Raw genomic sequence first — 17248 nt, forward strand, 5'->3', positions numbered from 1 at the left:
AAATCTTCTTCATTGTTGGGTTGCACTTCCCTCTAAGAGATTAATGTTTCCTTGCTAAATCTATTGTTGTGTGTGTGGGGGGTGTACATTAATATGCAGGCATCAACAGCGATGGGGAACAGGTTCAATTCAGTCTGCATCTAAAGGTGAAATTGCACTTCCTGAAACAATGCACAAACTGGAACACAGCTGTCCTTTGAAATTCACGCTTCCCTGAGTTTTGCAATGCATTTCTCCTGCCAAGGGATGAGTACAAAAATGCACATGTTAAAGTTAAAATATTAAAATGGCATACTCAGTAGAGTGGCCAGATTTCAAAGGAGACAGGGCTCTTGAACCTTCTAAGAGGTGTGTAAAAGAGGGAATTTTAGAATTTTCATGGAAGTTACATCTGCCTAAAAATCTTCTTAGGGTCCCTCCCAGCTCTAAAATTCTATGGTTCTATAGTTCTATGCAACTATGAATGGTGCCAAAGCCAGTGTGGTGTAGTGGTTAAGAGGGGTAGTCTCGTAATCTGGTGAACCGGGTTCACGTCCCCGCTCCTCCACATGCAGCTGCTGGGTGACCTTGGGCTAGTCATACTTCTCTGAAGTCTCTCAGCCCCACTCACCTCACAGAGTGTTTGTTGTGGGGGAGGAAGGGCAAGAAGAATGTTAGCCACTTTGAGACTCCTTCGGGTAGTGATAAAGCGGGATATCAAATCTAAACTCCTCCTCCTCCTCCTCCTCCTCCTCCTCTTCTTCTTCTTCTTCTTCTTCTTCTTCTTCTTCTTCTTCTTCTTCTTCTCCTCCTCCTCCTCCTCCTCCTCCTCCTCCTCCTCCTCCTCCTCCTCTGTATCTTTGCATTTTGCATCCACTAGTTTTCCGCCATTTTATTTTACTGCATGTGCATCCTACTCTTCTTCCAAGCTGCTCGGGGCTCTCTTTTTCACCCAGCTGATTCTCACGACAACCTTGCTAAGATTGGTTAGACTGTGAGCTAATGATTACTTCACACAGCCACCCCTCATGGCTGAGTGAGGAAGTGAATCCAAGCTACATTAGTCAAAAAAGCAGCGCTTTGAAAGCATTATAAACATGCAACACCAGATGGCGCTGGAAAGGGACAAATATTCTTTGTGATTTCCTATAGCGTTTCCCTCCCTTTTGTTATAACAATTTAATTTCTGACCCTTTCCGCCCCTGTGTGTAGATCCACCCCTGGTCTATAATAGTGCAATATTCAAACAGCTATATAAGGCAGCCATGACCATGCCTGCAAACCAGGGCAGAGCCAAAAACTCTGAATTGCATTGAATAGGTTCCTTATACAGTCATACCTTGGCTCCCGAACAAATCGGCTCCCGAATGATTGAAACCCAGAAGTGAGTGTTTCGGTTTCCAGACGATTTTCGAAAGCCGAATGTCTGGCATGGCTTCCGATTGGCTGCAGGAACTTCCGGAATGGATTCCGTTCGACTTCCAAGGTACGACTGTATTTTGTTAAAGGTTTACAGAGATCCTATTCTCTTTTTGCATCTGGTCATCATCCTACATGGAGGACCAGATTCCACAGAACAGGAAAGAATATCTGGAGTCTTCCCTTCAGATCTCTGGAGTCTTCACAAAGTACAGACACTGTGTTTACACTAATATAAATTTGCTCTAAAACACTCTGCTTGAAGTTCCAGAACTTTTCATAAACAGGAGCTGGTAAAGCTAAAGGGTAGCATTCAGAATTCCCTGCTCCCAGACACATCCTCCAACTGTTTCAGTCTCTCAGGACAAACCTAGCGATATCATTCATAAATGTGTTTTCTGAGAATGATGCCCAATGCGTTCAATGGCATTTAGGCCACACTCCTAAACACTTAGTAGGGAATAAACATCTCTGGACACAATGAAGTTTATTTCCAAGGGATGGAATCCATAGGATTGTGTTGTCAGTAACCTTACAGCATGATCTCATTCATTTTCCTTCAGAAGTCCCACTGTGATCAGTTGGGCTTACGTCCAAGTAAATGTGCAGCCTTCCAAAGTTATCATCGCTCAGGGCTGCTTTGTGAGCTGAAAACCTGACATTTGAATAATCAGTGTGCAGGTTATCAAAGAAATGTCCCCCCACTACCTTTTGCGCAACACGGACCATCTGAAAAGAGAGATTCTAGCTGTCACAAAATTGTCCAGAGGCAAAGCCAAGATAGACCAATTTCAGGATGCCTGAGAATCTACTTCATGTGAAATAACATTAAGGAAATTCTGTGCTTTTGACAGCTCTGTACCTTTTGCAAGAATAAATAGATAAACCGTTATTTGTCTTGGTTTAGCGTTAATTTTATTCGTTATAATGCATCAGGCTAAGATTCAATATAATCTTTCAACTCAGCTCAATAAGCCAGCATTTAATTGCAGCACCCAAAGTCCTCAATACTAACTCTAGGTATTTTCCTATACATTTCCCACACAATAGCCTAGTCAATGAATATACCTAGGAGATGAAACTATTTGTATTGTAGACCTGGTCCACTCTTAAGGTTGCTTCACATGCTCACCCAGCTGGGGTTCTTGTGGAGGAGATGGTACAAGGGAGTGCGTGATGCAGGGCATAATGTGTATGTAATCTAACAGACATGAGGTTGCAGGTGGAGTTCAATAAGGGCAGGACAGTTATGTGAGTCAACTCATACCTTCTCCATCGCTCCAGAAAGTGCACATTCCCATTCCATCTGTCTTGGTGTGGATGGGAATGCTTGTAAGGTATTCGGGGCCAACACACAAAGCCTTCACACCCCCATTGCTTGCCTCATGCAACACCTTCTTGCACACCAGTATCTCTGGGTTGGGGCCAGAATCTCTTTTTCGCCATATTGCTTTGCCCTTTAACGTGCAATTGAAATGCAAATTGCTCTTACAGCCCAAACCTATGCATATGTACTCAAAAGCTTATTGATACAAAGGTCTCACGAGACGCTCTCTGAAAAGAGTGCGCAGGATTGCAACCTCTGGCAGCCAAGTGCATCCTTACTTCCAAATAAGCCCCACAGTTCAATGGGCAAACCTGGACGGATTTGGGTTATTGGTCACTCATCTGATCCTTGATGGTCACACTAGAGCCTAACGGAAGGCAGATAACCTTTTTTAAAAAGCCTTTTCTCCCCTTTTAGAATACTGGCATCCCCCAATTTGCATGCGATGAACTTGTGTGTGACCGTGTATATGCGTGGTGCCAGGAAATTAAATCATTCCATTTACACCAGGAAATGGTGTGTGCAAGAGAGAGAGCTGGAGAGCCCTGGTGGCTTGTGAGGAGACTCTCCCCGGAGTCTGAAGAGGACTTCAGTGGGGGCAGAAAAGAGACTGGAGGCACAGTGGGGATTTGTTTAGGCTACTCAGCCTCCCCGCCTAACAGCTGGTGTGTGGAGCTTCAATTCCTTTGCGGATATTTTTGGTACAGCATTTTTGATATGAATTGGAGAGACAGTGGCAGAAAGGGCATGAAAAGTGTGTTTAGAGTGTGCTCCCCACTTACAGAAATTTCACTTATGCACGTAGGGCACCAGAACGAAACCCCCGCATAAGTGGGGAGTCACCCATACGTCTGTGCTCCACAATTCTGCCAAGGATACCAGTGATCTATCTTTCATTCTGGAAACATGCCATAAAAATAAGATGCTCCCCTTAGTTTCTCTCCCCCCCCATCCCACCACCCAAAAGATCTGTTCAATCCAGCATCCTTTATCACTTTGTTTTTTTCACGTTTCGGATCTCTTCCCGGAGATCAGACATCAGGGTGAGGCTAAGCAACTGAACCATGAAGTCTTCAAAGTCAATTTCGCCGTCCCTGTTCTCCTCAAGAGCAGAAATGATCTCTTGGTATTTTGGCTTGGTTTCCTGACCCTGTGAAAAAACGTGAATCATGTTGTGGCAAAATATGGAAGCTGCTTTCATCACGGCTGCTAATGAGGGAGAGCAGAACAGTTACAAAGCATGCTTCCTAGATAGGTTGCAGAATCAGGGTCAATTTAAGGGGAAGTGCCGCACGTCAAGAGACTATTAACAGACACAATCAAATGCGTTCGGTGCAAGAATGCCAAAGGCACAAATAGCTATGCTAAAAAGGAAAAGAAAAGAAAGGGTATGTGTGACCAGCTGACATGGATTGATGTCAGAAGAAGCAGCCAGAAGAAAGGCTCTGAAAACACACTGCTTTTTTTTAAGGCCTGGAGAGGAGCTTATACTAAAATCTCATATGCTGCTCTTTGTTCCTCTGAGCCGACAAAATAGAAAACTGTATTAAGAGAAAAGCAATAGAAAACGTAATGAAAACAGCAGCAATAATACTAAAAAACCAACAACAGGTTCCCACATAATATTAAATGTTCACCAAATGTTGTTTACCCTTCAAAGGAAGAAGAAGAAGAAGAAGAAGAAGAAGAAGAAGAAGAAGAAGAAGAAGACCATCAGAAATGGGAATTCCAGATTCTGGGCTCCTAAACCCTCACCAGCCCCTGCTCAGCTAGCAGTGGGATATGGGGTGCCATGCAACTCCTCACCCTCAGTAGATCTCAGCAGGTGGTCCTTCACATATTCCAAACCCCAGAAAGTTAAGGCTTTATTAAAGGTGATATTGGTACTTTCAGCTGGGCCTGGCAATGTTCTTGGCCTAGGGCTGAAGAGTTTGGTCCCTTTGGGGGCTGCTAGGGGCGCATTGGAAGATGGCCGACCATACCATCTCTCTGGCTCACACGAGGTAATTAAGAGGCTGATACGGGAGTATGCAGCCTCCCTTGTTACCCCAAGGGAATGGGGAACACTGCCTTGCCTGCGGTTGCCATAAATCACCCCCAGATTCTAAAGAAGGGGGTGAGGGCACTAGGCACACAGCCCTCGTGTGAGACGGCTCTCCCGGACGCTGTCTCTGATTGCGCGGCCTGGTTGCAGGAGCTCAAAATAAACAATTAGAGAGAAGCAAATGCACATATTTCGAGTGAAGAACGGGAGTTAAGACTGCTAATTGAAGTGACCTCTGTGAAGTGGAGCAATCAGTTGGATTTAACAGGAAAACATAACAAGAAGAAGATACATCAAAGGGTCGGTATGTTGGAATGGGACGGAATGGGGGGGAACCTTTATTTTTTTTATCTTATGTGATTACCCAACAACCCTCCCCCCAAGAAGAACCGTTGCGATTACTGATTATAAGCGGGATGATTAAGAACTGTGTGGAAATGAATTACTAATCAAAGACATGGTTTGTGAAACATCGGGGAAGGAATGAAGAGCCTTTGGAATGACGCAGTCATAAAAAGAGACTTGTTTAATAAGCAGGCCTGGATACTGGATTTATGATCGAGGGGGAGGAGACCATGGTAATTGGAATGTGAGTTCGATCTGGCAGAACCCCCTAAGATTGAGGAGAGAATGTCAGACCTGCGAGGATTTAATGGGCAGACTTTAAGAATGTTTTGTTCGGAAGTGTGGAAATGGCGTCTGTCTGTTTGAAATATGGCTCTTGGAGGAACGGAAAATCCACACAGGATAAACAACGTCTGTTTTCAACCCGCTTGTGGAGACTATCAGAGGTCACAAAGAAAGGAATATATGACAACAACAAGAAAATGAGGAAAACAATAAAGAGAAGATTGGATAGAACTGTGAATACTATTTGGACAGAACTGTAACATTAAAGCTGCAGCAAGAGAGATGTTTGGATCCCTTTCTGAGCTCGAAGCATGGGTACCCCCAACAAAAATTTAAAAATTTGGCTTTGTAATTTGGAACTAATGTGATTTGATTGGTTTGTTAATAAAAATTATATTAAAAAAAAGAAGAGTTTGGTCCCTTCTCCTGATGTTCCCTTTATACCAGCTTGATTACTCCCTTCAACCTACTTACCTGCATGAAATGCACAAACTGAGTCTCGAGCAACTTTTTTGCTTCGGCTTTGCTGAGCTTGCCCTCTGTGTCTGCAACGTTGTCATAAACCAAGGCTGCTGTCGCAACAGCTTTCTCCAGATCTGAGCCTTTCCCTAGAGCTGAGGGGCGAAATACAATAAGTGGGAGGCCAACGGAAGCAGTTTTTGAAACAGCAACAAGAAGAAGAAGAACAGTAGAGTCCAGAGTCAGCGAGAGTAAATTATTCTGAGCTTCCTGCAGTTAACAGCAATGACACTGCATACTGTATTTGTATGGCGAGGGTGTTGATGGTTGTGAGCTACCTGCAGAAGAGCCAGCTGCAGGATTCAAAGGAAGGCTTAGAAGACCCTTAGCGGTGGCCCGGTGTGTTGTAATGCACCCAGAACAGCACTATGGATGCCTGCTTAGAGGTGGAACAACCTTGCGGACTAAGAGAGGGTTGTGATTCAGGCTGATGGGTAGAGTTGCCACTTTGTAAAAATAGTCCTGAGCCTGCCCAACCCTTAAAATCTATAGAGGGGCCTTGTTAGCATCCTAGTGTGGGAAGAGATTCATTCTGTGGTGATGCAGGAATGGGCTTCTCAGTGGTGGCAACTCCATTGATGGAATGCCCTCCCCTCTGAGTAATGTATGGTAGGTAAAGGGACCCCTGACCATTAGGTCCAGTCGTGGCTGACTCCGGGGTTGCGGCGCTCATCTCCCTTTACTGGCCGAGGGAGCCGGTGTACAGCTTCCAGGTCATGTGGCCAGCATGACTAAGCCGCTTCTGGCGAACCAGAGCAGTGCACAGAAACGCCGTTTACCTTCCTGCCGGAGTGGTACCTATTTATCTACTTGCACTTTGACATGCTTTCGAACTGCTAGGTTGGCAGGAGCTGGGACTGAGCAACGGGAGCTCACCCTGTTGCGGGGATTTGAACCTTCTGATCAGCAACTCCTAGGCTCTGTGGTTTAACCCACAGCACCACCCGCGTCATACCAACTCATTAAAAAAAAAATTCAGCAGCAACTAAAAATGTATTTGTTTCCTCAGACGTTCTTAAGAGAACCTCAAAAACATTTGGCTTTGGGATGGGAATGATATGTGCTCTGTGTTGCAATAAATTCAGGTTGCAATTCTAACCCCAATAACCTGGGAGTAAGCCCAACAGAATAAGGTTAGAAGTAAACATGGTTAGAAATGCTATGTGCATCACAGCATTTTATGCTGCCCTGTCCAGGAAAATAGATGAATGTATAAAGGAAACAAGGGGAGTAGCTCACTTACCTTTTATGGAAGCCAGCTGCTTGGATATTGGAATACTGGAAATTAAATAGACATTGTTACTGGTATATCTGGGTGGTTAATGTAGCAAGAAATGATTTTTTGATCTGAGAGGAGATTGGGAGGGCTTTTAATATTGGGCTGGTCACTCTCCTTTTTGTTAAATGTTTCTTTTCTTTTCTGAGATATAGGATAAAAATGTAATGCCCCTCAAAATATAATCAGATTCTGTTGCATGCAATAATAGAATCTGTGTCGGTGTATATTGAACACATCTTAAGATAAGACCTTTAGAACCAGGGGTGCCAACTTGAATATAATATTGGGGGGCAGGTAAGCCCTGCCCCACATAATCACATGACGTGGTGCAACCTACACCATTTGAATGGCAGAGCTCATTAACTTGGGGGGGCAGCCCCCCCAAATATTTTATAAGGGGGTGGCAAAGGGACTTCGGCCCTTAGGAGTTGGCGCCGATGTTTTCAACTCATTTTGGACAATTCCGGCTTCTGTTTGTGGACTCTACTCCTTCTACTAGCCTTAGTGAAGCAGCCACTAGGAGTCGACCTGGGTTTGCTAGTTGCCCAGGGAGAAGCCCATCTAAGTGGCTCTGGGATTTCAAAAGGAAGTGTGGGATATAAGTTTGAAAAATAAAGTAATCAATTTTTTAAAGCGCCTATCAAGAAAATGCTCTTGGAGGATTTTCCTAACCCCCCCCCCCCAGGATTTAAACATTTTAATAGACAGTATGATTAGTTTTGCCGAAGTGTGAGAAACTCATTACAGCCCAGCCCACAAGCTGTGAAACCTCTGTCTTTTCCTCTCCTGTGGAACCTCATTCACACACACAGAGAGAGAGCAAGGAAAATGTATGAGAGCCTGCTAGAGGGAAAGAGGTCAGGATGAACACTTACGGCTTGGCCATCTTCTTGGAAGTTGAATTTGTGCCTTTCTTCGAAGAAGAAGCATCTCCCGGCTGATTTAGAGAATATGACTTTTTGTCCGCAGCGCTAGATGCACAGCCACACATCTTTTGCTACAGCCTGAGCACTGTTTACGATCTCTTAGCAACTTCCGAGGTTGTAAAAAAAGACAAACACAAGCTGTGAAGGGGGAAGGTGGTGCAGCCTATTCGCCAGCCAGGCCTATTAATAATGGGAAGGCTCTCTGGTCACTAAGTTGCTGGCAAAATAAATCAGCCCGGGAGGACATTCTAAGCTAAGAGATTAACAAAGGAAGCTCATCGCTGCTTGTGCAACACACCTGGCTCAGGCTGCTTCAGTGCATGGGGCTAAAAACCATCTTGAGCAGGAGAGTCTTTAGCATACAAAGATCTGCCCAGCACCCCCAAATTTAGTTTAGCTCCTAAATTAACTTTCATTATGCTTATGGCAGACACCACGCTTATGCCTTATCTCTTGTTTATAAAAGAAGGGAGGGAAAAGAAACAAACTTTATTATTTGCTCATTTATTTACAATAGACTTATACTCGTTGAGTCTGACAAGTGCCGCTGTTGTGAATGACAAGTGCCGCCGCTGGCGCGGTGCGTCCTTGGCAAATGAGCGCACAAAGTCAAAAGTCCTTTAGTGAAACAGCAGGTATACAATTTGGTAATACCTAGGTATATATGTATTTTGTTTTTCTAGCTTGATCAAAATTATTTATTATTTCATAACAGGTAGATAGTTAAGAGTTTAGGCGGCTTCAGCGGTGGGCACCAGGTGCCCCATCCCCCAGAATTTGGCGCCCGGGTGCCCCACACCCCTTGCACCCCTGGGTAAATACGGCCCTGATCTTGCGCTTCCTGCGAACACTTTGTGAATGTGAGTTGACAACAACGTGTGAATGCTAACGTGAGATTGAAATTGGGGTGGGGAAATCACTTTGTTAAAGGAATGCAGTACTTTCTGGTCATTGTAGATACTACATTTAGATTTCACCCAGCAGTTTACAGGCTGCGGTGCTGAACACACACCTGGGCATGAGTCTCATTGAACTGCATGGGACTAATCCAGAGGATTGCAGCCGTAATGTCCTGTTTGAATATACCTTCAGAAGAGACCCGGATTGTGCTTCTGAGCTAGAAAACTACAGGGATTGCCACCCATCATCTCTAAAAGAAAGTGACAGGTAGTCTCACCTTTTGATATGAATTTTGTATGGAAGGATATAAATTTTAAATCAAGGGATATCAAATTTATATTAAAATTTTATATCAAAGCATTTCAATCTGATTGATTTGATATCAAATTTATATTAACCATTTTTCAGGGTATAATGCAGCCCACCTACATAGAATCAGAATTTTGTTGAGTTGGAAGGGACCACAAGGGAAGAGTTAGAGGATTATTGAATCAGAAAATATTTGGAGAACGGAGAATATTTAAGGATTATATAAGATCATATGGTACCAATCACACCATATTAGCAGAACTTGAGTGATCCTTGTAAACACAACAAATACCGTTTGTAGAGTAGACGGGAACAATATTAAAGAATATAAAACTGTGCGAAAAAACAATGAAAGTATAAACAGTACAATGAGAATGATGGGAAGACTCATTTTGTCAGAAGTCTTTTTTATCTAAGTGTTTAATTAAGTATTAATTAGGAAGATTAAGGCTTTTTTTATATACGTAAATTAGCTTTTTCTTCTTTCTTCTTTCTGTATTTTCTTATTTTCTTATTTTCTTAATTGTTCTTTCTTTAATATTATTTTTGTAGTATGAGATTGTAAATTCTTTGTATAAGTTTGTAGTTTAAATTAATAAAGATTATTTTTTTAAAAAGGAAGGGACCACAAGGGTCATCTAGTCCAACCCCCTGCAACGCAACCATCTTTTGCCCAATGTGGGGCTTAAACTCATGGCCCTGAGATTAAGAGTCTGATGTTCTGCCAAACAAGCTATTGCTGAAAATGTATAACCATCTCGCTTCCCCAGATCTGAAGGACATTTTGAGCCCACCCTAACCATGGCGTGAGTGCTAATCCCCCCTGACAGTTTATGTGGGGCTTAAACACTGGGATTCACCTCAGCCCCCTTGGATGTATGGCATGTTTTATGAGCCCTAATTCTGCCATTGTGAGACATTAAATAACAACAACAACAACAACAACAACAACAACAACAATAGAATTTATATACCACCCTATACCCAAAGGTCTCAGGGCAGTTCACTTAAATGTAAATTTGCTTCAGGATACGTCAAATAAATTTGGTATTAAAATACTGAACACTTGTTTTGAGCATCCCTGATGCTACAGAATAGTTTTATATCAAATTTTATATTTAGAAAATTGATATAAAAATTATATCCTTTCATCTGTGGAAACCAACTCTGGAATGCCGAAAAAAATTCATACATAGTTTGCTTGCACGTGTTTTTGAAATTAAATAATGGTTTTGAAATTTGTTTTTCTGCTTTTGTAACACTGGCAATGTGTTTTGAGACATGCGACCCTTTTGTGAAAGCAACTGACAAAAAATTAGACAGAGCTGCTATTCAGATTCATTTCCCCCTCTGCCCTCATTATTATTTTGGTGTTCCCCAGCAGTTTTCCTTTGGACAATACGGTTGCCACCGCAGCATTGAGCTCTTTGCACTGCTGGTGACGTGTAATTTCCAAGCGTGGTGTAGTGGTTAAGAGCAGTAGACTTGTAATCTGGTGAACCGGGTTCGCATCTCCACTCCTCCACATACAGCTGCTGGGGGACCTTGGGCTAGTCACACTTCTTTGAAGTCTCTCAGCCCCACTCACCTCATAGAGTGTTTGTTGTGGGGGAGGAAGGGAAAGGAGAATGTTAGCCGCTTTGAGACTCCTTCGGGTAGTGATAAAGTGGGATATCAAATCCAAACTCTTCTTCTTCTTCTTCCTACCAACCCATCCCTATAAAAGGTAAAGGTACCCCTGCCCATACGGGCCAGTCTTGACAGACTCTAGGGTTGTGCGCTCATCTCACTCTATAGGCCAGGGGCCAGCGCTGTCCACAGACACTTCCGGGTCACGTGGCCAGCATGACAAGCTGCATCTGGCAAGCCAGCGCAGCACACGGAACGCCGTTTACCTTCCCGCTAGTAAGCGGTCCCTATTTATCTACTTGCACCCGGGGGTGCTTTTGAACTGCTAGGTTGGCAGGCGCTGGGACCGAGCGACAGGAGCGCACCCCGCCGCGGGGATTCGAACCGCCGACGTTTCGATCAGCAAGTCCTAGGCGCTGAGGCTTTAACCCACAGCGCCACCCGCGTCCCTATCCCTATAGGCCACTGCATATCACTGCTTCTCAAATTTCCACCTAGTATTTCCTGTGCCGTGATAAATTCCGACGACAAAACTCTCTGGAGCGACTCTTTATGTAACGTGATGATGACACAGAAAGAAGGTTGCAACAGATGGCCGAAAGAATTAAGACTTCTCCCTCATTTAGCTGCAGTGAAATTACTGAGGCCAAAGCAAATATAGATATCTACAACTATCACTCTTTCTGGATTTTAATTATCTTTAATTATCTAGGAAAATATCATCCCATACACCTCACCTCATCTCACCCACACCATATTTAGTGTGTCATCTTTCAAGCCATTCTTTTCCCCACCCTTGCCCTTTTTGGAAGTGCTTTAAGATTTCTTACATTCCTGGTGCCTTCTTTAGGGAAGGCTTATGAATAAAAGAGAGCCTGTAATTGCAATGTCACTGCCAAAATGCATGTAATCCATGCTCATTATTCCTTCAGTTAACACACTTAAATTACACAGAAATTTATCTGCTCCCAGCTTGAAAATTAGAAAGAGCTTTCACATGAAGTGTGAGTAATAATCTGGATTGTTTTCCCCACCAGCTGAACCCCACAATATGGCACGCAAAGTTTTCTGTCATGCTGTTGGGGAGATTAGAGTCACTGGCCAGGAACCAATAACTGTTTTGGATGTGGGAAGGGTGACTCTGTCAATTTCAACTTGTCTCACTTTCTGATTTCCCTCCTTTTCAGTGCAGTTCTCCACACTTCTACATCAATTGTGAATTTGTGCCTGTACACACGTCTTTATGTAATTCTGCCTAACGTGCAAATTTCTTTTTGCAAAGCACTCTTGCCTAACGTAGCAAACTTTTGCTAACATGTGCATTTGCATCGAAACATTACTAGTTTTTGTGTATATTACGCGGCTGGAGGTGCGCATTGCAAAATTCAGAGAGCTGTGAATTCCAAAGGATGGCTGTTTTTTTGGTTCGCATGTTGTTTTGGACATTGTGATTCGGGTAGGTTCGTCTGTCTGCCCCATCTCTAGTTTAGACTGGGTACCAGCTTTGGGCAGTGTTGTGTGTCAATTCACTCTTGAAACTGAGGGGGCTTGCAAAAGTCATTTGTGACATGACATAGGACTAGGGACATAGGACATAGGACTAGTACTAGCCGCCTGAGAAACAGTTTCTATCCAAATGCGATTGTGGTTTTAAACACAGTGTAAGGTAGTCTCTGGAAGGGATGCGGGTGACACTGTGGGTTAAACCACTGAGTCTAGGACTTGCCAATCAGAAGGTCAGTGGTTCAAATCCCCGCGACGTTCCCTGCTCCTGCCAACCTAGCAGTTTAAAAGCACGTCAAAGTGCAAGTAGATAAATAGGTACCTCTCCGGCAGGAAGGTAAACGGCGTTTCCATGTGCTGCTCTGGTTCGCCAGAAGTGGCTTAGTCATGCTGGTCACATGACCCGGAAGCAGTACACCGGCTCCCTCAGCCAGTAAAGCGAAATGAGCGCCGCAACCCCAGTGTCAGTCACGACTGGACCTAATGGTCAGGGGTCCCTTTACCTTTACCTTTACCTTTTAAGGTAGTCTCTATGGCAGTGTATTGTATTTAATTATGGGGTATCAGAGTTTTTAGGGGGTTATCCATGCAGGGATAGCTGGGGTAGCAGGTTTGTTGGTTTTTGAATGTCTGACATAGATTTTTTCAATTTCGTTGTTCTGTATTGGACAATGACAATAAAGATTATCGTATTGTATCATATCATATCATATCATATCGTATTGACATGAAGGAGGGGCTGGCCCTGGAACTCTAGCTTCTTGGACCCTACATGCACACCAAGAATCATAAAATTGTAGAGCTGGAAGGGACCCCAACGACCATTTATTCTAACCCCTTGAAGTGCAGGAAGCTCAGCTAAAACACCAATGGCAGATAGCCCTGCAACCGCTGCTTAAAAATACCCAAGGAAGGAGAGTCTACCACCTTCCAAGGAAGTTTGTTCCACTGTCTAAACAGCTCTTAATTTCAGAAAATCCGGAATCTCCTTTCTTGTAACTTAGTCATTGGTTTGGGTCCTACCATCCAGAGAAGGAGAAAACAAGCTTGTCCCCTCTTCCATGTGACAGCCCTTGAGATATCTGAAGATGGCTATCATATCACCTCTCATTCTCCTCTTTCCCAGGGTATGGAAAAGTCATGTGCTTTAAATGTGTTGGATGCACTTTCAATATATGGTATTTTAAAGTGGTTTGTCAGTGCAGGATGTTACATTAGTGTTTAGCCTGTAGGTGTGAACAGTGAGGCTCAGAGGTGGTTTGGTTGTGTTAAAACTCAGCTCTAGAAACTATTATGCTCTTCAGCTGACAACACACTTTGTGCAGCTCTGACAGTTAAATTGAGCTCTGTGGGTCACTAATGATTAAAATACTAATCACTTGTTTCTGAAGATAAAGCTGGTAAAATGTCATTCTGAGGAGCTGCTATAATAGGCCTATGACTGTGCAGGTGAGGGCATATCATTTATCGCTTCAATTCCAGGCATGCTTCAGAAAGAGATCACCATACTGAATGTGAAAAAGCTATTTTTGAATTTCAAGGTACCTCAGGGATTATGGAGCCTCACCTTGCATTTGTAGATAATCACCTGCATGTTCCTGTGCTCTCATCTTAAAATACAACCCCCATCTCTTTGTATCAACTGGAACGGAGAACTGGATTATCATCAGGGAAGTGTGGCTGTGGGGTGATTTAAACTGTCTCCCCAGCTTCTCTGTCTCCCCAGCATAAAAAAATAAAATAAAATAATCTCAAAAGAATTGTGTGAAAGCTGAACACCCATTTCCCAAGAGGGTCCACAGGACAAATTTTCTACCTTTGGCTGTATCATTTTTAAAGCTAACTTATGGCCCTTTGGATGTTGCTGGACTAAAACATCCACCATCCCTGACCACTGGGAGCCAGTGCAGTTGGACCAGGATTGGTGCTACATGCTCAAACCGCTTTGCCTTGGTGAGCAACCTGGCCACCAAATTCTAGAGCAGCTGAAGTTCCCGAACAATCTTCAGAGGCAGCCCTATGAATAACACATTGTGGCTATCTAACCCAGGGGTTGTCAACCTGGTCCCTACCGCCCACTAGTGGGCGTTTCAGGGTTCTAGGTGGGCAGTAGGGGGTTCTACGGCACAAGCTGAATCCTCCTTCCATTGAGCACTGGTGGGCCGTAAGGAAACTTTACCATCAAGAAAGATGCATTAGTGGGCAGCAGGTACAAAAAGGTTGACTACCCCTGATCTCACCTAAAAGTTACCTGAGCACAGACGACAGTAGTTAGGCTATCTCCGTCCATGTTACATGTGCCACAATGTGAATTTACATGTGCAACCCTTAAGATGTAACTACAGTCACCAATCTGGATGGCTTTAAAGAAGGATTAGACAAATTCATGAAGGATAAAGCTGCCAATGGCTACTTGCTATGATGGTTATGTACTACCTTCACTGCTGGAGGAGGTATGCCAGTATAGGTTGTAGGTTGTGAACAGTGCTTTTTTCTGGGGGTACGCAGGGGGTACGCATACCCCTAAACATTTTGTGAATCTAAGTTTGGCCTCATTAAGGGGTGGTATTTCAATATGAGTAGGAAAATGAGAGTACCCCTAAACAGTTTTTTTTAGAAAAAAAGCACTGGTTGTGAATATATATATTAGGTTACATTGTTTCCCCCCCACAAAAAAACCCTAGGCAGTTGTCAGGTACTGGGCAGAGGAGGATTGGTGGAGACCGCATCGCTAGACTGACCCTTCCACAGAAGAAGACAGTTCAGAATTATAACAGGGGTTTGAGGGAGATCACAGCTCAGAGGCAGATGAGAGGAAAAACTGGGAAATAATGGGAGAGGAGGAGGAGGAGGAAGAAGCACCACCAGGGGGTGACAGCTGATGGACACAGTATCTTTAAGAAAGCATTCCAGACCCACCCCTATCCCAGTACCCGGCTAACATTGAAAGTGGGAGAAAAAAGAGCTGAAAGGCAGAGGGCACTTTTCAGTACCTGTACCAGTACACATGGGGGGGGGGTGGAGACTCACTCAGGACAATGCCATTATTCCAAGAGGCTGGATTCCCAAGGCCTCTCTCTGTGAATATTGAATAAAAAACAGACGGTAAGGACTTTTCCTTGTCTTCTCTGTTCCTGGCAACCTGGCGTGGGGGTTGGTGTTAGGATATTTCCGTTCCACCTTAAGAAGGGAGCAGGTTGTTGTGTCACAGCCTGCGTATTTCCTGTTCACAGGAAGTTTATGTTTTGTACATTGCTTTCGTTTTCTCTCTGTCCCTGAGACATTGAAGCAGGCAGTCATGTTTTTTCTTTGTTCTGATCAACACTGAATAAAGTTGTAAATAATGCTCTCCTGAGTGCACCTTTCGTTGTACGAACTCTGCTGAAAGAGCGTGCACCAGCCTTGGAATGTGGCATGTTATTTCTGAGGCTCGTGTCGCTAATTGACTGATACTGCGTATCTACGGGAGATCGATGGATCGTCCGGAGGCGACGTGGAGTCATGATGGCCTCCGTCCCCCTGGCAGTATCCCAACAGTTGGTTCCTCAGTAGATGGTGCCACCAGACCATACACGAACCGGACAACATGTGGCCTATTCATTTGGCTCCCTCAGTACTGTACAACAAACTTCTTCAATAGTTACTAGCTCTGATGGCTATGCTCCACCTGTCCTGTGGGGGGCAGTGGTGCCTCTGAATCCTGCTTGCTGGAAATTGCAAGTGGGGAGTGTGCTGTTGCACTCTGGTCCAGTAGGCCACTCTGAGACCAGGACACTAGGCTAGATGATTCTTTGGCCTGATCCAGCAAGGGGCTTCTTATGTCCTTAGGTTCATCCCAGCTGGAAGAGCATCCAGAGTTTATCTGGTAACAAACGAATGAGCATCTGTTCTGTCATGCTGAAGTGTTGCTGAAGATACCATCTAGTAATGATGGATTTCAATTAAGGTGGTTACCAGCATGATCCTATACTCAGAAGCAATTGAATTTGTTGAGTTCAGAGGGACTTACTCCCAGGTAAGTGGATATAGGATTGTAGTTTAAAGCTCCAGGAGGGAACTAATGATAGAGACGTAGGGCCAATTCACACATCGGGTGTGTGTGTGTGGTATCTTATCATACAGGAATGCTTGCCAGGGACACTCTAAATGGCTGCAGGTCCCTGTTTCATATGCACCGAGTGGCAATCTGCGTCCCCTCTTGTCTAATGTGAGAAACGACCTTTGTAGCTTAGATTAAATCATTTAGGGAGCAAGCAAAGATTGGAAAAGAAGAGTTATATGAGTGATAACGGTAGGTGGCAAAGACAAGGCAGATGGAATAAATGTCGCATGCAGCCTCTTTTCATCAATATATCAGAGGCCCTGCTAAGAATAATTCAGAACCATCCTGCAATTCAAGCAATACTTTGTGATGCAGAGTAGGAATTCATCAGGGTGTGTGTGTATGTGCAGTGTTACCTGCTGATAAAATAATGACTGACTTCATTGATATTAATTTACTGATGAATAGCTAACTGCGCTGGAATCCTGAACACAGATTGTAGCTATTCCATTAATAAGGGAAAGGGTTAAATAACAGGGCTATAAGTCCATACATGGTTATCCTGGGAGATATAAGGGACACGGGTGGCGCTGTGGTCTAAACCACTTAGCCTCTTGGGCTTGCCGATTGGAAGGTTGGCGGCTCGAATTCCCATGACGGGGTGAGCTCCCGTTGCTCTGTCCCAGCTCCTGCCAACCTAGCAGTTCGAAAGCACGCCAGTGCAAGTAGATAAATAGGTGCC

General features: G+C 44.0%; 1 protein-coding gene across 1 annotated transcript; it reads right to left on the minus strand.

Moving 5' to 3' along the window:
• Nucleotides 1–3403: 3403 nt before the first annotated feature.
• SNTN (sentan, cilia apical structure protein) lies at nt 3404–8235 on the minus strand. The gene is made up of 4 exons (XM_053378317.1): nt 8073–8235; nt 7162–7196; nt 5874–6013; nt 3404–3875 (listed from the first exon to the last, which is right to left on the minus strand). Exons 1-4 carry the CDS (start codon nt 8186–8188, stop codon nt 3717–3719), a joined length of 450 nt encoding a protein of 149 aa, XP_053234292.1. The 5' UTR covers nt 8189–8235; the 3' UTR covers nt 3404–3716.
• Nucleotides 8236–17248: the final 9013 nt, after the last annotated feature.

The sequence above is a fragment of the Podarcis raffonei genome, chromosome 2 (genome assembly GCF_027172205.1).
Source record: "Podarcis raffonei isolate rPodRaf1 chromosome 2, rPodRaf1.pri, whole genome shotgun sequence".
NCBI lineage: Eukaryota > Metazoa > Chordata > Lepidosauria > Squamata > Lacertidae > Podarcis > Podarcis raffonei.

Excerpts from the sequence above, each read along its gene's own strand:
- SNTN (XM_053378317.1), bottom strand. The coding sequence starts at position 8,188 with ATGTGTGGCTGTGCATCTAGCGCTGCGGACAAAAAGTCATATTCTCTA. Across the intron at positions 7,197-8,072 it reads TCCAAGAAGATGGCCAAGCC|TATTCCAATATCCAAGCAGC; the intron begins GTAAGTGTTCAT and ends TTTAATTTCCAG. Across the intron at positions 6,014-7,161 it reads GCAGCTGGCTTCCATAAAAG|CTCTAGGGAAAGGCTCAGAT; the intron begins GTAAGTGAGCTA and ends TTCGCCCCTCAG.